Genomic DNA, 19,693 nt, shown 5'->3' on the forward strand with positions numbered 1-19,693 from the left:
AAGAGGCGTGAAACCCCTGGCATTTCCGCGTGTAACCTCAAATTTGCAAACCCAACCGTGACCATTTGGTGTTTGGAGCGAGCAGACGACGAAGACCGCCACTCGACACAATGGATCCAGTCGTGAGTCCATCGCAACGCTGTGCATACAAATCGGGCAAGTGCACGAATGCGCGCACGCGCAAACTCAACGGTGGGCAGCACTCGCTCTGCGCGGTCCACCGAGAAAAGCAGAACGCCCACCAGCGCAAGAGCGACCGAAAAGCGCGCCAGCGCAAAGTGATGCAGTTGGCCGCCGATCCGTTCGTGTCATCGACACCGTTCATGCAAATGATCACGCACATGCCCAAGGCCTACGACGCCATCTCGTCCCCCGGCGTCCCCGTGGTGAAGTACGAGCCGTATTGGACCAGCCACGTCGGGGACCAGGATCAACAACATCAGCACATCGATGTTTGGTGGACGCACCGCCGTGCCACGATCGTACCGACAAGCGCTATCGCGGTCTACAGCGAGTTCCCAGAGTCTCAATATTCCGACGCTTGGCTGTCGTCAGACGAAATCAAGCCGCAAGCGCAGCCCGTGCGATTGCCATCGATCCGCGAATTATTGCACCCCGTGTACGCCCGCGACTTGTTTCCGTCCCACACGGCAGCTTGAAGACTACGTTCTGCCATTGTACATGCTTACTATATATGAATTTGCTCGGAGCAATAGACCCTTTTACGTGGTAAATGGTAGCAACTCAATCTCGTACACCTCTTCACGTCAGATTTCATACCACCAGCACAATGTGTGCCTTTAGCTTGCTTCAACCGCGAGACGGTTTACAAAAGCCAAGCGAGAGGTCATTATCTCATGCTCCTATGCGAGACAACGAGTCATGTTCTATTTATTGGACGCTAACGACCTTACGACCGCCATGCTTGCAGCACGAAACCACTCGCCGTCGACGACTCGTTGCACCACTTAGATCTATTGCATTAAAAACTATTACCCGCCTTTTCTTCACCAATCAAAAGCGTCGGTGGTGCTCTTTCATACGGAAAACGTCCCGCAGTGCGGTTGATCAAGTGTGAACGACCAATGGTAGTATGCAAAGATTCAACGCATATGCAAACCATATCTTGGGTACAGAACACATACTTTCACATGGGCCCGTCGCCCAAGCCTTTGGTACGTACTACGTTCGACTATCGACGACGGAGAGATTAGTGCAGTAGTCCAGAGGGCGCACGAAACGCGGGACGACATCGCGACGCTTGGGCTCCACCAATGGCAGTGCGCCATTGCGATCCGCCGTTTTATTGGCCAGCATTTCTCTCTTATCTCATAGTATCACCGCGCTTTGAGAGAGATGCTCCAGGAGCGTATTCGGATGCGCCGGTTACCGCACACTCGGATTTCGCCAAGTGCCATGGCGACTAAAATGGACGGCGGAGCGCGCCGGCAGATCCCGATCGTGTGCCCCGGGCACTCGCGGCCGCTCACGGAGGTGCAGTACTGCCCGCACCCGACGCCGAACCCAGTGCCGGGCGACGCCGACGCGTCGCACTACCTCCTCATCTCGGGCTGCCACGACAAGCTGCCGATGCTGCGCTGCGGCAAGTCGGGCAACTGGATCGGGACCTTTGAGGGCCACAAGGGCGCCGTGTGGTCGGCCAAGCTCAACAACGACGGGACGCGCGCGATCACGGGCAGCGGCGACTTTAGCGCCAAGCTCTGGGACGCGGTGACCGGCGACAACCTGCGCACGTTTGACCACAAGCACATTGTCAAGAGCGTCGAGTTCATCCAGGGTGGCGCATGGGTGGCCACGGGCGGCCAAGAGAAGCTTCTCCGCGTCTTTGACCTTGCGGCGACGACCAACGACCCGCTGTACACGATGACGTGCGACGAGGGCATCCGCAAGATCGTCGAGATCCCAGGCCAAGCCGCGGTGACGGTGGCGACCGGCGACACGGCCGGTAGGTACAGCGATGCATGGCCTTGTATCTCATGGAGAATGCATAGGCAACGTCGTGGTGTGGAACGTCGAGACGCAAACGCGCATCGCGACCTTTGCCGTGGACAAGGTTGGCGGCGTCATGGACATGGAGGCCTCGCGCGGTGGCCGCGTGCTCACAGTCGCGGCCGGCTCGCACGTGTCGTTCTTTGATACGACGAGTTGGACACTCCTCTTTGATGTGGCCATGCCGATTACGTTCAATGCTGAAGGCGGTGCGTCGCTTCACCCGACGCTCGACCGCTTCGTCGCCGGCGGCTCGGACACGTGGGTCCGCGTCTTTGCGTGGGAAGCAGGAAAGGGCCACGAGCTAGAGTGTCACAAGGGCCACCACGGCCCCGTGCGTTGTTTGCGGTACGCGCCGAACGGCGAGAGCTTTGCGACCGGGTCGGAAGACGGCACGATCCGCATCTGGCAGACAACATCGGCCGTTCGCTTGGAGTAGTCAGTCAATGTTAAAGCTCGATATGAAGAAGATGATGAGAACACATGTCTCTTGCTTAGGCCACTTGGCGGGCGTACCACTTGAGGATCTCGGCGTACTCGAGGTACCCCGTGTTGTTGGCGTCCAGAAGCATCACGACGGCCTCGAGCTCGGCTTCGGTCACTTCCACGTTCAAGTCTACGCCACGTAAATGCCTTCATCAAGCCGCAAGTAGGAGCTACCTTGGACGACGAACGTGCGCAGCTCCCGCGCCTCCATGCGCCCGTTCATATCGACGTCGTACTGCTCAAAGAGCTTGCGGAAGTTCTCGATCTCGGCGACCGAGAGCTTGCCGTTGAGCGCTTCCGCAGCTTTTTCCTGGAACCAGTGGAGTGAGAATGCGATGATGTCGGCGGGCGACGCGCGGATGACGTCCTTCGTCCACTCCTTGAGGATCAGCGGCAGCTCGACGGGCACCGCGATCTGCTCGGCGCTGAAGATGCGATTCACGTCCATGAAACCAATTTGATTGCTCTTGGATGCAACGGCCGAGCATCCACTGTTTTAAATTCTGTTTCAGTGTCCTAATTAGGACTTTGTTTAATCAGAAGCACAGGGAATTCCACCCATTGGTTCGGGATTGGATCCCATTCACATCAACTCGCGATGCAAGGACTGCGCGTGACGACGACCGCGCTTCGCCGGACCATGGCGCTGCGCCGCCTCCAGGCGACGCCGCTGCTGCAGAGAGCCTTTGCATGTGGCACATCAGGCGCAAAGGACAAGACGAAGTTGATGGCACCCAAGAAGCCCCGGCCGGCCGACCAGTATGTCAACCCGTCTGGCATCGACTTCCACCACGATGCGCTCAAGGCCTTTCTGAGCGTGAACGATCCGACAGCCGACGAGGTCGATGTGGCCAAAGACCAGATCGCAGATGCGCTCGAGAGCCTGCGGCCGGACATGCTCGGTCCCGAAGCCACGGTCTTGTCCTTGGCGGCGGACAAGGTGGCCGACCCTGCGCTCGTCTTGCATGTCTACCGCGCGCTCCGCCAAGCGCGCGTCCAACCGGCGCCGCTCGTGCTTGAAATCTCGGCCCGGTACTGCGCCTTAGCATCGAATGACGCCAATGCGTGGAACACGGCGCTCGACATCATCGACGAGATGCACGACGCCGTCCACCTCATGGGGCCGTCCGCCGACATTTACGAGCACGGAATCAACACGTGTGCCCAAGCCGGCAAGTGGATCGTAGCCTTGCGTCTTCTCAACGAAATGCGACGCTACAACCTCGAGCCCTCCGGCGACGCGCTCGTCATGGCCGGTCAGTGCTGCATTGCCGCCAACGAGCTCACGGCGCTCGACAAGGTGCTGCAGATGATCGCAGCCGACAAGGAGTACCTGGACGTCGACAACGTATACGAAAAGCTGCTGTTGACCGCCGTCGGCCAAGAGAACGCCGCCATTGCCCACCACGTGCTGCTGCACATGCACGAGTTCAAGCAGCCGACGACCAGCCTTCGGGCTGTCTCGGCGTTCTGGCAGTCGCTCACGCGCCCTTCCTCGCAGGCGCCAGTCCTCGAGCTCACGCCGGCGCACCAAGTACAGGCGATCACGGCCTTTGCAGCCGACCAGCTCTGGATCGAGTTGCACCAATGGCTTCCGGTCCTCGGGTTTCCCGACTACATGGGCGCCGACGCATACGCGACGTCGACCCACTACATGAAGATTGCGTTTCACATTGCGTCGTACCTCGAGGCGCGTGGCGTCGGCATGGACGGCACGTTCTACGATGCGCTTCTCCAAGGCTGCGGGCGGCATCAGATGCTGTCCGAGGCCCAGACGCTTCTTGCTTCGCATCCCAGCGTCACCATCTCGTCCTACTACTTTGCCATCACGGCGTGCCAGGCGCAGGCGCGGGACGCCGAAGCTCTCTTTGACGCGTACTCGGTCGCGGGCATTGACGGTATCGGGCGCCACATCAAGCACAAGCACACGCACGCCGACATCTGCGACGCGCTCATTACGAGCTGGAGCAAGGCGCGCGAGTCCCGCAAGATCTTGGCGTTTGCGACGACGCTCCCGGCCGAGATGCTGCACCATTCGCGGACGATGGGCTTGGTCATGCAGGCCGCGCGCAATGTCGAAGACTATGCGACCGTCGTTGACATCTTCCAGCAAGCCAAGGTGCACGGCGTGAAGTGCTCGGCCCACATGTATGCTGATGCGATGCTTGCGTACGCGCGCACCGAGCGCAGCCGCCTTAGCATGCGCCTGTACGCCCACATGCAGCTCGAAGAGCCCATGCTCAGTGTCCACCCTGTGGTACGCTTGCGTCAATGAACTCGAGTCATGTGACAAGGCGCGGTAGGTCATCAACATGCTCTTCCAGTGCGCCAACGCCTCGCCAGACGATATGATGGACGTGGTCGTCGATGCCTTTCACAAGATGGACCGCGCGACGAGCTCGACGACGCTGCAGTCGCAAGGCGTCATGGCCTTTCTTGACGTCCTGGCCAAAAGCAAAGCGTAAACCCCGTAGGTGTGCAATGGAGCTAAGCCGTGGCATAGACTGCCGCGCGCCAAGTTGGCGGCCATGCACGACGTGTGGCAAGTCGTCATCGAGTCGCCCGAGGTCTACACGGCGCGGGACGGCACGCGCCCGCCCAACATGCTCAACAAGGCGCTGTTGCTCGCTGTCAACGCCTTTGATATCGATGCGGCCGAGAACCTCGTCATTTCAGCCGAAGACGTGGGCATTCGCCCGTCGCCGGTCACGTGCCAGCTCATGATGCGGCTGTACAGCCAGGCCGAGGACTTGTCGCATAACGCGCTGCTCAAGGACAAACCGGCGTATCCGGACCGCTTTGAGTTCTGGTGGCGCGCCTTCCAGGACCAGCACGACGCCGTTGTCAACGAGCACACGCTCGGACCGCTCTTGCTGGCGCTCGTGCGGGGCATTCCGCTGCGCGCGATTCGCGGACGAGGTCCGTTCACGGTCGACGACGCCTGGACGCTCATGGAGACCCAATCGATTCCGCTCACGCGCCACAATGCCGAGTACTTGATGCGGATCTACGCGCTTGACGGCGGCGAGGGCTATGACGGCGCCTGCCGCGTCATGAACCTCATGCACGACCGCAATCTGCGCCACACGCCCACGTCCCTCCAGCTCTTTGCGCAGATGGCCCTCGCGTCTGGAAACAGCGAGCGCCTCGACCAGCTCGTCGAGTTTCTGGATGCGCAAGACGACGATGCCATTGACCTTTGGCACGCGGTCGCCGACGTCATTGCGCATGCGGACCTGCGGCTGCGCTTCTGGCAGGCGCACTACGACCGCTTCGCGTGTACGCTCCACGCGCGCACGCTCGCCCTTGGACTGACCAAGTGCGATTCGGCCACCGAGCTCCGCGAATCGTGGGAGTGGCTCCAGCAGGCCGAGAGCGCGCCGACTTTGCTACTGCGCGCGGACCAGGCGTCGGCGCTGCGGTCGCGCCTCGTCGCATGGGGCGAGTCGCCCGACGACGCGGCGTGGGCCTTGCTGCTGGCGCGCGTATAGGCCGTCCATCGCGCCTCCATAGAGTCCTCGCCGTCCTCCTCCTGCCACTTCCATGACGTCGTCCGATACGGGTCCTCTTCATGTTCTCTTCTTCGTGTTGCGCAATGCGATCCAAGCTGGCACCGCTTGGTTGACGGGATAATACAATGCCACCATTTAATTCTACATACAAAACGCAAGCTATTCGGCACGAAATAGAAATCGCAGCAGACCGCTTGTAGAGACCCGGACTGCACCCGGCGTTTTTGAATACCCTCTCATACTGCATGCAAAGAAGAATCTAGTTCTGATAGTAGTCAGAGCTGTGAAAACCTGTCAGAATGCATACGATCTATATACATATACCTGGGGCGCCCCGCGCCGTCACCGACCACGGTCGGAGCCATTTTTGCTTGGGCGTTCCCGACGGTATTGGCAGCATGGACGAGATGGGCATTGACCGCAAGATCGTCATCCTCGGGTGCACGGACACGGGCAAGACGTCGCTGACGATCCGGTACTGCCACAACAACTTTGCGACGCCGACGGCCGCGACCATCGGCGCGTCCTTCCTCCAGAAGCGCATTCTCGTCGACCGGCAGAAAATGACGCTGCAGATTTGGGACACGGCCGGCCAAGAGCGCTTCAAGTCGATGGCCTCCATGTACTACCGCAACGCCAAGGCCGCGATCCTCGTGTTTGACGTGACAAAGGAAGACACGTTTGACAAGGTGCGACCGTTTGATGCTGGGCGACGCTAAGCTGAACGTAGGTCAAGGAGTGGCTGAGCGAGCTGCGAAAACACGTCGACAGCGACATTGTGCTGGCGCTTGTCGGCAACAAGTGCGACCTCCCGACAAACTTTAACTTTGGCCTCGCCGAGACGTACGCGCGCGAGATTGGCGCGACGGCCCACCGCACGAGCGCGCAGTCGGGCCACGGCGTGACCGAGATGTTTGAGACAGTCTCGCGCGGCCTCTTGGCGCAGTATTTGGACAACGAGCAGAAGGCGACGACGCCCCAAGCGCGGACAGACCCGCTCGATAAGATTAGCGTCGTGCCACCGCCGCCGAAACCCAAGCAGCGGTCGTGTCCGGGCTGCTAGATAAGACAAAGATAAAGTAGAGAAGTTGACCCGCGCGATAAAGGATATGTAAGCGGCGACACCGCCATGGTACAGTAGTCTCTTGTCTCTCTTGTTGGCGACCTCGCAGCCCGAAACCATCGAAACGGAATTCCATCGCGATGGTCGAGGACGGGCGACGCCAAGTGCTCCTGCACGGCTTGGTCTTTGCGTCAACCTTTGATTCGGGCAACCTGCAGACTGTTGTCTACGACGCCGGCGCGAGCGAGTATGTGGTGACGGCGGCGCCCGACCCGGCACGGACGCCGTCGCCCACAACCTGGTTTTACTTTTCCATCTCGAACCTGGCGCCGCACCAAAGCATTGCCTTGCGCGTGCGCAACCTCGTACGTCATGTGGCCTTGTACGACCAAGACATGCGCCCAGTCACGCGCGCTCTGCCGTCGCAGCGCAAGTGGGAGCGGCGTACGTCCACTGACACGACACGAGATGAAGTAACCTCTCGCTAGTGCACACCAGCGTGGGCATGACGCCGTCGGACCCCGACTTTTCCATCACGTTTCGCCTCACGGCGCCGATGCCCGGCGACGTGGTCTACGTCGCGTTCACGTATCCGTATGCGTACGCAGATCTGCAGCGCTCGCTACGCCGCCTCGACGCCGACATGGCGGCGCGCGACGACCTCTACTACTGCCGCGAGACGCTCGTGACGTCATTGGACGGACACAACGTGGACCTGCTCACGCTCTCGTCTCGGCGCCAGTACGACTGCCGAGAATGACGTGTGCCGACCTCACGGCGTCGTAGTCTGGTCGACGCCTGCGAGCCGACAGTGCCAGAGCTGTTTCCAGAGCACGATGCAGTCTCGGCGGTACGACGCGATATTAGTGCAATCTCAAAGAATGAGGCGGGTAGCCACGGTCGAGGCTGTTTCAAACGAAGCGGGTCGTCGTGCTCACAGCGCGCGTGCACCCGGCCGAGACGCCATCGAGCTACGTGGTCGACGGCGTCCTCGCGTTTCTCGTCAAGCGCGACGACCCGCGCGTCGTCGCTTTGCTGGACGCCTTTGTCTTCAAGATCATCCCCATGCTCAACCCGGATGGTACGCTGAACGATGAACCGACAGGACAAAGACGTCGTAGGCGTTGTACGCGGCTACTACCGGCACGACACTCTGGGCCAAAACCTCAACCGGTACTACGACGCGCCGACCCTGGAGGCACAACCGACCATCTACGGCGTGCGCCACTGGTTCCTCGCATTGGTATGCTTGTGACGCTCGACATCATCTTGCGATCGCCAGGTAGTGCGACGCTGAGGCGCCCAGCGTGTACGTTGACCTGCACGCGCACGCGGCGAAGCGCGGGTGCTTCATTTACGGCAACCGTCTCGAGTCCATCGACGCGCAGGTGGCGACGCAGCTCTTCCCCAAGCTTGTCGGACTCAACTCGGCTCACTTTGAGTACGACCAGTGCACCTTCACGGCCGAAAACATGGTCATGGTCGAAAAGCGCGACGGCGGGTACGTCGTCGACTAGAAAAATTCAATCAACTAACTAGAAATTGCGGAGGCTGTCCAAGCAAGGCTGTGCCCGCGTCGCCTTGCACAATGCGACGAAGGCCGCGCACCCGAGTTTGCACTTTTACACGCTCGAGTGCAACTACAACAGTGGGCGCAAGCCGGGGCGTGTGCCGCCGACCGGGACCTGGGCGCCCCGCGGCGTCAAAGCGTCTGGTAGTTTCAATGTATCAACTTGAGAGCCGACTGATGTTAGGTCCTTTGAGCCCCGAAGTCGCGGCCCGGTCGTATTTGCCCAAATACACGCCGGCTGCGTGGGCCGATGTTGGCAAGGGTCTCATGCTGGGTCTCTTGGACCTCTACGGCCTCAATCCGTGTTCGCGCCTTCCGCAGTCGTCGTGGCGGACGCTGGCCGGCGTCGTGCAGGAAACCCGCCGACAAGTCGCGCCAACGTTCATCAAGACACCGGCCTCGGCGTCAGCGTCCTCGGCAATCGAGAAGCGCAAGAGCAGCTTGCGCAGCAGCAACCAAGACGAGACATTATCCACCCAAGTCCGCGCCATCAAGGCGGCACCGGGCACCGTCCGCCTCCAAAAGCCACTCTTGCGTCGTCAATCAACGTCCAAGTAGAAGCGAACATGCAGAGAGCGACGCCCCAAACCACAAATTGTTTCGTGGATAATGCCCTGTAAATAGTCGTTTATAATGACGTTGGCGCAGGAGAGGACAACGAGGTGTGTCGCAAGAGCAGTCGCTTTTCCTTCCTACACCATTGTATTCGTTGGGTATCGCTACAGCACAGCGTGAGAGTACCAAATGACAAAGTCGGACGCGGCGCTCGCCAGCAGATGATCTTTGGCTTTTTGAATATAACTCATTTCGGCCTTGGCGACGCCGAGTGCGTCAAACGCCGTGCGATAGGCCTAGACGCCACATGGGTGGCTTGCTCTACAGGCTTGGGACTACCTTTTTGGCCAGCTGGAGTGCTTGAACGTGGCGACCACGGTCGTCCTCGTTGCCGGCATCGGTTTCGCTGAGCGCCTTGGTCACCGCATCAATTTCACTAGAAATACTACATAAATGGTCTTCTTTTCAGCAGACAAGTATGTACCTTTTGGCGACGTTGACGTCGTTGGCGCACTGCACGACACGCTTCTTGGCCTTTCGAAAATTTTGTTTGGCGTCGTCCAGCTGCGTTTGCATGAGCTCCGCGTACTCGCGCTGCAGCTCGTCGTCGGACAAGGGAGTGCAGTCGAGATCGTGTCGGTTTAGCGGCACATCGTCTTCGTCCTGCGGTTCGTCAGGTGGCGGCGGCTTCGTCTCGACAACGGTCGTCGTTAGCGCCACGTCTCGAAACAGGCGGAGCATCGCTCGTATCTGAACGACATTGACGATGGGCAGCTCCAGCGAGGCATCCGCGACATAAGCTTGGATCGCGGCTTTCATTTCGGCCTCGGTCTCAGGGGGTATCGCAGCGTCGTACGACACGTGACTCCGACCCGCCAGCGTGTCGTGCAGCGCGAGCTCACTTTTGAGCCGTTTGATTTCATCGACGTACTTTTTGACCGACGCCGTCGACGGATCCGCGCTATTGACGACCGCCGACGTCTTGACACGCATCATGCGCGTGGCAAATTTGAGGGTTGCGATCGTCTGGTCGTTCTGGGACTCGTCGGGCCAGACGCAAGCCACGAGAAGGGTGCGGCAGTTGCCCCCGAGCGAGTCTTTTCTACGCCAAAGCGTGGTGTTGGCAAGGGATCAATGTTTCAAGTTGATACAAGAGGTTGGTGAGCGTGGTTTGGCGGTACGGAATGTGCTCGCGCTTCTGGTCGCCCAGCGCAATGACAACTTGTTCCAGAAACGTCAGCGACTTGTTGATATGCATCGTCTCCTTGAGCATCGTGCCTGTCACTTGGGTCTTCTTCATGCGCTCCGAGCCCTACCCGATGACGACGATGCCGGCGAAGGTATTTGCGCGAGGGAGACGCACCGCGAGGTCGACGAGGTTGAGTTTGCTTACAACAAGAGGGCTCTTGGTACTGTCATCGGCACTGCGCTTCTCAATGTGCAAGCTAAAGATGCAATGCGACCTAATCGACAATTTGCGTTATGAAAAGCATTCAAAACTTGAGGTTTCGCACCGCGTCGAGGCGTTGTTGAGGCAGTGCTCGGCGATCGTGCGGTTCGTGTCGCCTTGAAAGAGCAAGTCCAGCGCCGCCTCTTCTGTCTCGACGAGCGGCTTGGAGAGGCCTTTGACAAAGGTTTGGCCTACACCCCATTTTTATAGACATGTCGTCGTCACAATGGACGAGATTGTCAACGAACCTTTGTCGTTTTCTTGCACCACCAAGTCGCGCGCCTGGTTCTCGCCCGCGTTAAAGTCGAGGAGGTCGTAGAGCTGTTCGTTGTAGATCTCAATGTACGAGACACGAACGCTGTAGGTAAAGTCTCTCGCTGCTTGGATAGATGCAAAAATGAGGGCGATCGACCGCGCGCAGATGCCTCGGTCCGCAAAGCTCGTTTTGCCACCGCTCTAGACGCTAGTGAGACCACACGTTGTCATCTCGCGTGGGGTCGTACCATCGTAAATGTCTTGCCCGCGCCGGTTTGCCCATAGGCCATGACGGTGCCTGCGTCATCAATGTTGGCTGCGTACCGCACAGGACAGAGAGGACAGCACACCGTTGTAGCCGTGCAGGACGCTTTCGGTTGCTTCTCGCGCCGCCCGCTCAAACACTTGCTCTTGGCTCACGCTGCTCGCGAGGACGTCGTCAAACTTGAAGCACGTGCCATGGCCGCTCGCTGCATCGTGGAGGACGCTGATCGTCTATGTGTTGATGGACATGTTACAATAAGCATATCGAATAAGAACGTACCTTGTCGGGCTCGCTGACGCGGATGCCAGCGTGGTCCTTGGACGCGGGCCGCACCCGGATGCACACCTTGACGCGCTTGTGCATGCCTGACAAGTCCGCAGCACACCCGACGTTTCGACACGTAACGCTCCCTCCTGCAGCTTAGTTGTTGACTCGAACCATGGTCGTCGTCGCCCAGGCAGCGCGTGCTGGCGATGACTCGATTTGCACGTTTACAGGTCTGGGGTTAAGGGGTTAAGAGTACGGCGAAGGGTTGGATGCCTGTCGCTGACAGCTACATTGCGAGGTGTGCAGCACCGACGCACGCCATTGCTTCTGGGACCAGCGCAATTAGGAATACGAACTCTCTGGACGAGCAGCGGTGTACGCCGTAATGGTGACCTTCAGGCCTGGCATGCCTGCTTGACCTTGACGGCAACTTGGCCGTGCAGCGACTTGAATTGCTGCGTTTTGATTGGTCCATTTGCTGCCGCAACATTATTGGCATCAAGCGCAACATGCTCCGACGCCTCTCGACCGACGTGCGCCGGAAGCTCAAGGCGCGGCAGCTCGTCGACGTGGTACTCCCTGCTGGTTGCTATGTGGCGATGATGAGATATCGCTGCTGGTAGACGATCGAGTCGCTCGACATCCACGGGCTCGGCGTCGGGAAGGACGCGGCGACCGGCCTCCTGTGCGCGGTCAATGGCGCGATTCCAGGCCAGCACATCAAGGGCCGCGTGCTCCAAGACAGGTAGAGGCAACTTCACCGCGTGTATAGTGTCTGTATCGCAGCGCAATCGTAGCGTCGTGCCTGCCCGCGTGGCGCAGATGGAGCTGGTCGCCCAGAGCCCGGACTTTGTCGCGCCCGTCTGCTCTGTTTTCGACAACTGTGGCGGCTGCAAAACTCAACACTACCCGTACGCCAAGCAAGTGGCCGCCAAGCAAGCGGCGATTCAAACGACGCTGGGTACGTCGGACGTCGCGCCCATGGCGCGTGCCACGTCTGCGTTTGGCTACCGCAACAAGATGGAGTTTACGTACAGCGCGGGTCGCTGGCTCACGCTGCTCGATACGGTGCAGGATACACACCAAGCGACGCTCGGACTCTTCCCCAAGTCGAAAGGAGCGCGGCGCTGGGACGGCCGCGTCGTGGCCATCGACCATTGCGCGCTACAGTCGGACGTCGGGAACCGCCTCGTGACGACCCTTTGGCGCGTCTGTCGTGCGTTGCCAGCGTACGATTACCTCAAACACACGGGGTTTCTTCGCCACCTCGTCGTCCGCGTCGGGTCGACGCTCGGTGGTAGCACAGAAGTGCTCCTCGGTCTCGGCACGGCAACGATCGACGACGATACGGCACCGGCCGTCGCAGCCGTCGTCGACGCACTGCTCGCAACCGCTGACAACGCCTCGAACATTGTGTCGGTCGTTCAGTTTATGGACGATGAAATGGTGCGTCGGTTCCGCAAGCGCCACGACGGACAGCGACCGCGTGAGACGCACCGCGTCGTACACGGCCGGTCGTTTATGAAGGACACGATTCTGCACAAGGAGTTTCGCGTCTCGCTGCAGTCATTCTTTCAGCCCAACACGGCCATGGCGTCCGTGCTCTACGCGCACGTGGCCGGCGCGCTGCAAGCCCGGTCGACGCCGCCGGTGGTCTGGGACCTCTTTTGCGGCGTCGGCTCGATTGGGATTTGCGTGGCCGACCACTGCGCCCACGTGGTAGGCATTGATGTCGTACCAGACGCCATTATCGACGCCCGCGCCAACGCCGAGGACAATGGCGTTGCTGAAAAGATGTCGTTTCTGTGCAGAGACGTCCTAGCCGACGGCATCCCCGACGGCCTTCCGCACCCCGACGTGGTCATCGTCGACCCGCCGCGCGCCGGGCTCAACGCCGAGCTCATTTCGTTCTTGACGTCGACCGTGGCGCCGGACGAGATCATCTACGTGTCGTGCAACGTGGTGAGCCAGGCGCGCGACCTCGAGAAGCTCCTCGCGGCCGGCTACAGCGCCTCGCTCATCCAGCCCGTCGACATGCTGCCGCACACGCCGCACGTCGAAAACATTGTCGTCTTGCGGAAAGCATAGCGTTCGAATTTTGCTTCGAAATTTACGTGAAAATTCATTTCGCACGTGTAAAATCGCCAGCAAACGCCCCGAGCCGCCGCGAAGGTCGGCATGTTCTCACTGGGCCTGCTGGGATGCATAGCAATAACGCATCTTAACGAATCCACCGTAGTCCTTGCTGCGGGCACCGTAGCTAGCTGTCAATGTAGCCAACGCAGAGCCCGGAGGGAATACCGCGAAAAATTTGTGTGCAGGAGTGAAGTTGGCGCAACGCTCTTAGCTGCCTGTAGCTGCCTATGTTGGCCCAGGCCTCAACCGGAGACGCTCACATCCGCTACTCTAGCGCTTAGAGACGCCTCTCGTGCTAAATCTGAGAGGTTATCCTTTTGCATATACTGTACTAGTAGGGTGCTTGCTCGAGCCTCACTTGGTGCGTGATTATACTCGCGGAAAAACACACGGTGTAAAATCACACGGTGAAAATCCCGATCCTTCGGGCAACGTTTTGCGTGGAAGTCAGGCGTCGTCGTCGTCATTCTCACAGTACATGCGCCCGACGCACCTCCGACGCAGCATGGCATCGATCTCAGACCCGCTGATCAAGGTTCACCTCTCGCTCGAGCACACGGCGGCGCGCGACGGCAGCGGCTTCCGCGTTGAGCGCGACGAGAGCGTCGACCCGCGCAAGCCACGGGCAAAGGTGCCCGGCGCGTCGTTCACCAAGGCCATTTGCACGCCGCTGCCACAGCCCAAGCTCGTGTGCATTGCACCTAGCGCGCTTCAGTTGCTGCAGCCAGCAGACGCGCCGCCGATCGCCAAGCTCAGCGACGACGAGAAGACATCGTGGCTGCATCTCATTGCTGGCACAGGGTCGCTCGAAGGCCTCGCGCACTGCTACGCAGGGCATCAGTTTGGCCACTTTTCCGGCCAGCTCGGCGACGGCGCTGCGATTCTCCTCGGCGGCGTGCCCGGCTATGAGGCGCAGCTCAAGGGCGCGGGCCTGACAAACTACTCGCGCACGGCCGACGGGCGCAAGGTGCTGCGCTCGACGCTGCGCGAGTTCTTGGCCAGCGAGCACATGCACGCGCTAGGTATCCCAACGACACGCGCGGGCGGCGTCGCGGTCTCGACGTCCGAGACGGTCCTTCGCGACAAATTCTACGACGGCAACGCCAGCCACGGTACGCACTGCCTCTTGCACGCTCTCTGCATTCACTGACATCATGCAGAGCCCGTCGCCACCGTCTTGCGCATTGCCGAGACCTTTATTCGGTTTGGCTCGTTCGAGCTCTTCAAGCCAGTGGACGCGACGACGGGTCGGAGCGGTCCGAGCGCCGATCTGCCCACGGTGCTTGGTCCATCTCCTCCTCTTGTATCCTCATCGACCATTGTAGGACACTAAAGAGGCCACGCTGCGCGCCATGGTATCGTTCGTGGCCGAGACGTACTATGGACTATCGCCCGAGATGGCTTTTGAGGACAAAACGCAAGCTTTCCTGCAAGCGCTCTGCGAGCGCACGGCGCGGCTCGTGGCCAAGTACGTCAAACTCTCTTCCTGTGACGACACGAAATGGCTCTAGGTGGCAAGCAGTCGGCTTTTGCCATGGCGTACTCAACACGGACAACATGAGCATCGTGGGTGATACGCTCGACTATGGCCCGTACGGCTTTATGGAGCATTTCGACCCGCAGCACATTTGCAACACGTCCGACTCGTCGGGTCGGTACGCCTACGCGGAGCAGCCCGAGGTACCTACCTCGTCCCATCCTCGCAGAGGATTGTTGAGCTGGCTCTAGATTTGCAAGTGGAACCTTCACAACCTGGTGTCGCAGCTGACGCACTTGCTGCCGCCGCCGATGCTGGACGCGCTCCACGCGCTCGTCGAGGCGACGTTTGACGAGGTGTACGCTACCGAATTCTCCGCCCTCGTGCACGCCAAGCTCGGGCTGCTGGCCGACGGGACGTCGCGCGAGGTCATTGGTGCGTGGTGGTCGACGCTCACCGAAACGCGCGCCGACTTCACCTGCGCCTTCCGGGCCCTCTCGCAGCTTCGCACGGCCGACGCCGCGACGACCGACGACGTCGTTGAAGGCCTCACAAGTGTGTCGCACACGCTGGCGCAAACCAAGGCAGCCCGCGCACCGAGCGTGTCGCCCGCGCAGCTTGTGCACCTGCGGGATCTGCTCGAGAAGAGCCCGGCGCGCGCCGCACAGTACGGCATCGACGCCGAGGTTGCTGAACGTAGCAGCAGCCGCATTCTCTTATCTGTCGCCTGTGTTAGGTGCTCGCCAAACTCCAAGAGGACATCACCGCGTACTCGAAGTTGCTCACGAGCGACTGGACGGACGCGTCGTTCCGGGACGTGCAGGCCGCCAAGTGGCGCGCGTGGGTAGATGCGTATGCGGCGCTGCTCGTGCAACAAAACTCGGCGTCGGACGACGACCGGCACCGGGCCATGAACGCGGTCAACCCCAAGTTTACGCTCCGCAACCATGTGGCGCAGGCGGTGATCGAGGCGGCCGAGCGCGATGACGACGCATCGGTGCAACACATTCTGCACCTGCTCCTCCACCCCTTTGAGGACGGTCTCTCGTGCGACAGCGCGCTGTACGCGACACCATTGGACCCGAGCGCCCCGCCGCTCATGGTGTCGTGCTCGTCGTAAGTGGAAGAGAAGTTGGAGGTCCTCGCTTGAATTAAGGAAATACTGTCTCGTGTTGCAGCTGTTTACGTTTAGGACAACGGAAGAAGCACTTGGGGCTTGAAGAGCGATGGCTGCACCACCTTGGTGGGCACGAGCTGGCCGTTGGCTTGGAGCAGGAACGTCTCGAACGTGTTGGTGTTCTCCTCGCCGACGATCACCGTGTTGTTGGCGCCAAGGGCAAAGTCCCGCGCGCCCGCCCAAGCTTTTAGAACGTAGTCACCGATCGGTTTGAGGTCGGCGTCAAACACGGCGATGCTGTCGCCCGGTGTCGACCCGCCGTACCGGTTCGTAACGAGGACGTAGCGGCCGTCGGCCGTGATGCGAATCGCACCCGTGAGAACACCCGCGACCTGCGTCGTCTTGACGGCTTTCGCCAAGGTCAGGAGCCCCGACGTGGACGCATAGCTGAAGCGAAGCACTTGGTTGCTGCGCTCGGTCACCAAGTAGAGCTGCTGGTTGTTGGGGTGGAACGCCATATGACGTGGCAGCGCGCCCGGGCTGACAGTTACAAACGCTGGCGAGTTGGCGGTGAGCGCGCCCGTCGTCGGGTTAAACTTGAACTGCATGATCTTGTCGTTGCCGAGGTCCGTGACAAACCTAGAAGTCTAAGTCCACATTTCCGGACACGAGCAGCGTACGCATAATTGTTGTCGGGGCTCAGCGTGACGCAGTGCGCGTGCGAGCTATCTTGACGCCCCGGCACGACGCGCGCGGCGCCGGGAAAGACCACCTGGCTCACAATGCGGTTGGCCACCTTGGTTGCAGGATCGATCGCCAGCACCTACGCACCGCAGCTGTTCTTCCAGAGGCTTTGACGAGACGAAGGACGCACCGTAATGCTACCGACCGTGTAGCTCGCAACGAGCGCAAAGCGTTGATTCGATGTCACAGCGATGTGCACGGGACCCTGCGAGTTAGTCGCCATCGCGCCAAGGCGCTTGAGCGTTGGTGACGCGCCGCTGCGGTCGATCGCAAACGAAACAATCTGTCCGGCTGTGACCTCGTTCGTGACGTACAAGTAGTTCTTATCTTGCGTGAGCGCCATGTACGTGGGCATGTTGCCCGTCAGCGTGCTCGAGACGGAGAAAAGCTGCTGGAGCGGCGATTTACTCGCATCGTAGACCGTGATACCCGGCGAGGAGGCCTTGGAGCCATCGGTTTGCGCACCAACAAGCAACAACGACATTGGTTTCGGTGTCGGTGTCGGTGCTGGTGTCGGTGCCGGTGCCAGTGGCTTGGGCGCCATTGGTGCTGCCACCTGTGGCTTGGGGGTTGTCGGCGCTGGTGTTGCCGCAAACAGCTCAAACTCGAGCGCGGTTGGCGTCGTCGGTGTCGACGTGGTCGTCGGTGTCGGTGTGGAACCCGCCGTCGTGGCGACGCACAGAGCGAAAAGGTACAACACCGATGTCTTCATCCCAGGTAGTTAGCAAATCGCAGAGTGAGGAGCGCAGGCCATGCTGCCCATCACCACGACGCTCCTCGTTCTCCGTTTTCAACGGTTCAGCGCCTGAGACGCATTACGCATGGAAATGGCGAGTCTCCTCCGTCCAGTCGACAGTGCTTAATACATTATCGACCCATTTATTGACCCTACTAGTACGTGATACCATGTACCCCTCGCAGGTATCTTTGCATCCTACGTATATTACGTCGAGCGAGCGTTGTTGCACGATACACCTACTGAAGAGCTATAGCTCACCGCCGCCAAAGCGCGCCCAGAGAAAGGGCTCGAGCGCGGACGGCGATGTGCCGGCTTTCACGCCTGGACTGCTGGTCCTTGTGAGCTGCACGCACGAGTGGCAAGCCGATGGGCTCAGGGACTGGAGGGTGCAGTGATATTTCCGGCAAAAACATGGCAAATTTCCGTTTCGACGTCTGAAACCACACTTTCACGTGCGATTGAACACACAGGAAGAATATGATAGGGACGATTCCACACAAATGGCAACAGTGCAGAAGGACAAGCAAGATGGAAAGCTCCGCCGAAGAGACCCCAGTCCTGAAGTTCATCGTGGGCCAAGTTGCCATCAGGAGAAATGCCACTCTCGACGCTTGCGGGCGCCAAGATACTCCTGTTTGCCCCAACATGTGCGGTGAAATGCTTTGAGCTTTGGCAGACACATACCGGTAGAAGCACATACAGACTTGTGGACAATATTAGTACGGCAATAGCACCTGCGGCTTGAAGAGGGCGGTTGCTTGTCCTTGGTGGTGCGTCAGCTGACCGTTTGCGTGCAGTGTAAAGCTGTCGATGCTGTTGGTGTTTTCATTCCCGACAAACACCGTGCCATTGGCAATCGTAAAGTCCCGGGGCGCGCCCGAAGCTTGGGTCGGGTACGACCCGATGCGCTTGGTCAGGTCGGCGCTGAAGACGACGAGACTGTCGTCGTTGCCCCACCGGTTGGACACGAGCACGTGCTTCCCGCTCGGCGCCACATGCAGCGCGCCAGTAAAGACACCACTCGCTTTCGTCGTCGTCTTGACCGACTTCTTCTGCCGCAAGGTGCCGGACGTTGCGTTGAACTGGAATTGAATGAGCTCGTTCGACTGCTCGGTGTTGAGGTAAAGATCGCGTCCGTTCGGGTGAAACGCCAAATGACGTGGCAGCGCGCCACGCCCGAGAGCCACGAACGCCGGCGCGTTGGGCGTGAGCTTGCCGCTCGCGGCATCAAACTTGAACTGCATGATCTTGTCGTTGCCGAGGTCCGTGACGAAGCTAGTAGCCCACTCATGATAAGACAATATATCAATGAAGCAAGCACAACGTACGCAAACTTGTTGTCGGGACTCAGGGCCACACAATGTGCGTGCGGTCCGTCTTGACGACCCGGCACGACGTGGGCACCGCCTTCGAAGGTCACTTGGTCAACGACAGAGTTAGCAAAGCCGTTGCCATCGACGCCAAGCACCTACATTGCGTTTACATAGAGTGAGACGAGAGGTCGCGTACCGTGATGCTGCCGACCGAGTAGCTGGCGACAAGAAGAAAACGACCTGATTTGGTCACAGTGACGTGCACGGGTCCCTTGGACTTGGTGGGTGCCGTCCCGAGGGCCTTGAGCTCGACACTGTCGCCCGCGCGCGCAATGCGAAACGACGTGACGGAGCCGGCGTCGATCTCGTTGGTCAGGTACAGGAACTGGCTGTCGTGCGAGACTGCCATATATGTGGGCATCTCGCCCGTGGTCGTCGTCGTCTCATGCAGGAGCTTCCGAAGACGACCGTTTTCGTTGGCAAACACCGAGAGACCGACCGATGACGTCGGCGACGTCTGGCTGCCGACAAAGAGGAGCGAGCTCTGAACGACCGTTGCGACAAGCGCCAGAAGGCTGAGAACGAGCGTTGGCTTCATGGCAAACTGAAATGTGAGCTGCAAAATGTGAAAAGCAGCAATTGGGAAAAGGTGCGGTGGTGGATCGAGCCAGCGTGATACGCTTCGTCGATAGCATCCGGATACGAACTAAGCTTACACCGCGCACAGTTCCGAG

The 19,693-nt window shown here is 59.8% G+C and overlaps 11 protein-coding genes across 11 annotated transcripts; 7 read left to right on the forward strand and 4 right to left on the reverse strand.

Annotated features, from left to right (window-relative positions):
* Nucleotides 1-64: 64 nt before the first annotated feature.
* On the forward strand, nucleotides 65-772 carry SDRG_08330 (hypothetical protein). Its single transcript, XM_008614211.1, has one exon. It carries the CDS (start codon nucleotides 111-113, stop codon nucleotides 657-659), a length of 549 nt encoding a protein of 182 aa, XP_008612433.1. The 5' UTR covers nucleotides 65-110; the 3' UTR covers nucleotides 660-772.
* A 589-nt stretch (nucleotides 773-1,361) lies between these two features.
* Nucleotides 1,362-2,494, forward strand: SDRG_08331 (hypothetical protein). The gene is made up of 2 exons (XM_008614212.1): nucleotides 1,362-1,966; nucleotides 2,013-2,494. The coding sequence occupies exons 1-2, from the start codon at nucleotides 1,378-1,380 to the stop codon at nucleotides 2,447-2,449; spliced, it is 1,026 nt and encodes a 341-aa protein (XP_008612434.1). The 5' UTR covers nucleotides 1,362-1,377; the 3' UTR covers nucleotides 2,450-2,494.
* Nucleotides 2,495-2,504: 10 nt separating this feature from the next.
* Nucleotides 2,505-2,944, reverse strand: SDRG_08332 (hypothetical protein; the record flags this gene model as incomplete). The annotated part of the gene is made up of 2 exons (XM_008614213.1): nucleotides 2,505-2,626; nucleotides 2,671-2,944. 2 exons carry the CDS (start codon nucleotides 2,942-2,944, stop codon nucleotides 2,505-2,507), a joined length of 396 nt encoding a protein of 131 aa, XP_008612435.1.
* A 98-nt stretch (nucleotides 2,945-3,042) lies between these two features.
* SDRG_08333 (hypothetical protein) lies at nucleotides 3,043-6,174 on the forward strand. The gene is made up of 3 exons (XM_008614214.1): nucleotides 3,043-4,753; nucleotides 4,800-4,957; nucleotides 5,000-6,174. The coding sequence occupies exons 1-3, from the start codon at nucleotides 3,095-3,097 to the stop codon at nucleotides 5,985-5,987; spliced, it is 2,805 nt and encodes a 934-aa protein (XP_008612436.1). The 5' UTR covers nucleotides 3,043-3,094; the 3' UTR covers nucleotides 5,988-6,174.
* A 232-nt stretch (nucleotides 6,175-6,406) lies between these two features.
* On the forward strand, nucleotides 6,407-7,071 carry SDRG_08334 (hypothetical protein; the record flags this gene model as incomplete). Its single annotated transcript, XM_008614215.1, has 2 exons — nucleotides 6,407-6,697; nucleotides 6,739-7,071. 2 exons carry the CDS (start codon nucleotides 6,407-6,409, stop codon nucleotides 7,069-7,071), a joined length of 624 nt encoding a protein of 207 aa, XP_008612437.1.
* Nucleotides 7,072-7,211: 140 nt separating this feature from the next.
* On the forward strand, nucleotides 7,212-9,199 carry SDRG_08335 (hypothetical protein; the record flags this gene model as incomplete). The annotated part of the gene is made up of 8 exons (XM_008614216.1): nucleotides 7,212-7,515; nucleotides 7,560-7,812; nucleotides 7,858-7,912; nucleotides 7,966-8,152; nucleotides 8,193-8,314; nucleotides 8,358-8,572; nucleotides 8,622-8,785; nucleotides 8,826-9,199. The coding sequence occupies 8 exons, from the start codon at nucleotides 7,212-7,214 to the stop codon at nucleotides 9,197-9,199; spliced, it is 1,674 nt and encodes a 557-aa protein (XP_008612438.1).
* An 18-nt stretch (nucleotides 9,200-9,217) lies between these two features.
* On the reverse strand, nucleotides 9,218-11,529 carry SDRG_08336 (hypothetical protein; the record flags this gene model as incomplete). Its single annotated transcript, XM_008614217.1, has 11 exons — nucleotides 9,218-9,333; nucleotides 9,383-9,492; nucleotides 9,536-9,632; nucleotides 9,681-10,298; nucleotides 10,348-10,508; nucleotides 10,560-10,659; nucleotides 10,711-10,837; nucleotides 10,895-11,102; nucleotides 11,150-11,199; nucleotides 11,252-11,396; nucleotides 11,446-11,529. 11 exons carry the CDS (start codon nucleotides 11,527-11,529, stop codon nucleotides 9,270-9,272), a joined length of 1,764 nt encoding a protein of 587 aa, XP_008612439.1. The 3' UTR covers nucleotides 9,218-9,269.
* Nucleotides 11,530-11,914: 385 nt separating this feature from the next.
* SDRG_08337 (23S rRNA (uracil-5-)-methyltransferase RumA) lies at nucleotides 11,915-13,693 on the forward strand. The gene is made up of 3 exons (XM_008614218.1): nucleotides 11,915-12,005; nucleotides 12,057-12,178; nucleotides 12,231-13,693. Exons 1-3 carry the CDS (start codon nucleotides 11,943-11,945, stop codon nucleotides 13,519-13,521), a joined length of 1,476 nt encoding a protein of 491 aa, XP_008612440.1. The 5' UTR covers nucleotides 11,915-11,942; the 3' UTR covers nucleotides 13,522-13,693.
* Nucleotides 13,694-13,984: 291 nt separating this feature from the next.
* On the forward strand, nucleotides 13,985-16,224 carry SDRG_08338 (hypothetical protein). Its single transcript, XM_008614219.1, has 6 exons — nucleotides 13,985-14,681; nucleotides 14,730-14,848; nucleotides 14,895-15,037; nucleotides 15,081-15,249; nucleotides 15,298-15,732; nucleotides 15,783-16,224. Exons 1-6 carry the CDS (start codon nucleotides 14,048-14,050, stop codon nucleotides 16,164-16,166), a joined length of 1,884 nt encoding a protein of 627 aa, XP_008612441.1. The 5' UTR covers nucleotides 13,985-14,047; the 3' UTR covers nucleotides 16,167-16,224.
* SDRG_08339 (hypothetical protein) lies at nucleotides 16,181-17,619 on the reverse strand (the record flags this gene model as incomplete). Its single annotated transcript, XM_008614220.1, has 3 exons — nucleotides 16,181-16,802; nucleotides 16,844-16,986; nucleotides 17,038-17,619. 3 exons carry the CDS (start codon nucleotides 17,617-17,619, stop codon nucleotides 16,235-16,237), a joined length of 1,293 nt encoding a protein of 430 aa, XP_008612442.1. The 3' UTR covers nucleotides 16,181-16,234.
* Nucleotides 17,620-18,327: 708 nt separating this feature from the next.
* SDRG_08340 (hypothetical protein) lies at nucleotides 18,328-19,557 on the reverse strand (the record flags this gene model as incomplete). Its single annotated transcript, XM_008614221.1, has 3 exons — nucleotides 18,328-18,921; nucleotides 18,975-19,114; nucleotides 19,156-19,557. 3 exons carry the CDS (start codon nucleotides 19,555-19,557, stop codon nucleotides 18,363-18,365), a joined length of 1,101 nt encoding a protein of 366 aa, XP_008612443.1. The 3' UTR covers nucleotides 18,328-18,362.
* Nucleotides 19,558-19,693: the final 136 nt, after the last annotated feature.

The sequence above is a fragment of the Saprolegnia diclina genome, assembly GCF_000281045.1.
Source record: "Saprolegnia diclina VS20 unplaced genomic scaffold supercont1.25, whole genome shotgun sequence".
NCBI classification, from domain to species: Eukaryota; Oomycota; class Saprolegniomycetes; order Saprolegniales; family Saprolegniaceae; genus Saprolegnia; species Saprolegnia diclina.

Excerpts from the sequence above, each read along its gene's own strand:
- SDRG_08330 (XM_008614211.1), top strand. The coding sequence starts at position 111 with ATGGATCCAGTCGTGAGTCCATCGCAACGCTGTGCATACAAATCGGGC.
- SDRG_08331 (XM_008614212.1), top strand. The coding sequence starts at position 1,378 with ATGCGCCGGTTACCGCACACTCGGATTTCGCCAAGTGCCATGGCGACT. Across the intron at positions 1,967-2,012 it reads GGCGACCGGCGACACGGCCG|GCAACGTCGTGGTGTGGAAC; the intron begins GTAGGTACAGCG and ends GAGAATGCATAG.
- SDRG_08333 (XM_008614214.1), top strand. The coding sequence starts at position 3,095 with ATGCAAGGACTGCGCGTGACGACGACCGCGCTTCGCCGGACCATGGCG. Across the intron at positions 4,754-4,799 it reads TGCTCAGTGTCCACCCTGTG|GTCATCAACATGCTCTTCCA; the intron begins GTACGCTTGCGT and ends AAGGCGCGGTAG. Across the intron at positions 4,958-4,999 it reads GTCCTGGCCAAAAGCAAAGC|ACTGCCGCGCGCCAAGTTGG; the intron begins GTAAACCCCGTA and ends GCCGTGGCATAG.
- SDRG_08337 (XM_008614218.1), top strand. The coding sequence starts at position 11,943 with ATGCTCCGACGCCTCTCGACCGACGTGCGCCGGAAGCTCAAGGCGCGG. Across the intron at positions 12,006-12,056 it reads CGCGGCAGCTCGTCGACGTG|ACGATCGAGTCGCTCGACAT; the intron begins GTACTCCCTGCT and ends CGCTGCTGGTAG. Across the intron at positions 12,179-12,230 it reads GGCCGCGTGCTCCAAGACAG|CGTCGTGCCTGCCCGCGTGG; the intron begins GTAGAGGCAACT and ends GCGCAATCGTAG.
- SDRG_08338 (XM_008614219.1), top strand. The coding sequence starts at position 14,048 with ATGCGCCCGACGCACCTCCGACGCAGCATGGCATCGATCTCAGACCCG. Across the intron at positions 14,682-14,729 it reads CGACGGCAACGCCAGCCACG|AGCCCGTCGCCACCGTCTTG; the intron begins GTACGCACTGCC and ends GACATCATGCAG. Across the intron at positions 15,733-15,782 it reads AGTACGGCATCGACGCCGAG|GTGCTCGCCAAACTCCAAGA; the intron begins GTTGCTGAACGT and ends CGCCTGTGTTAG.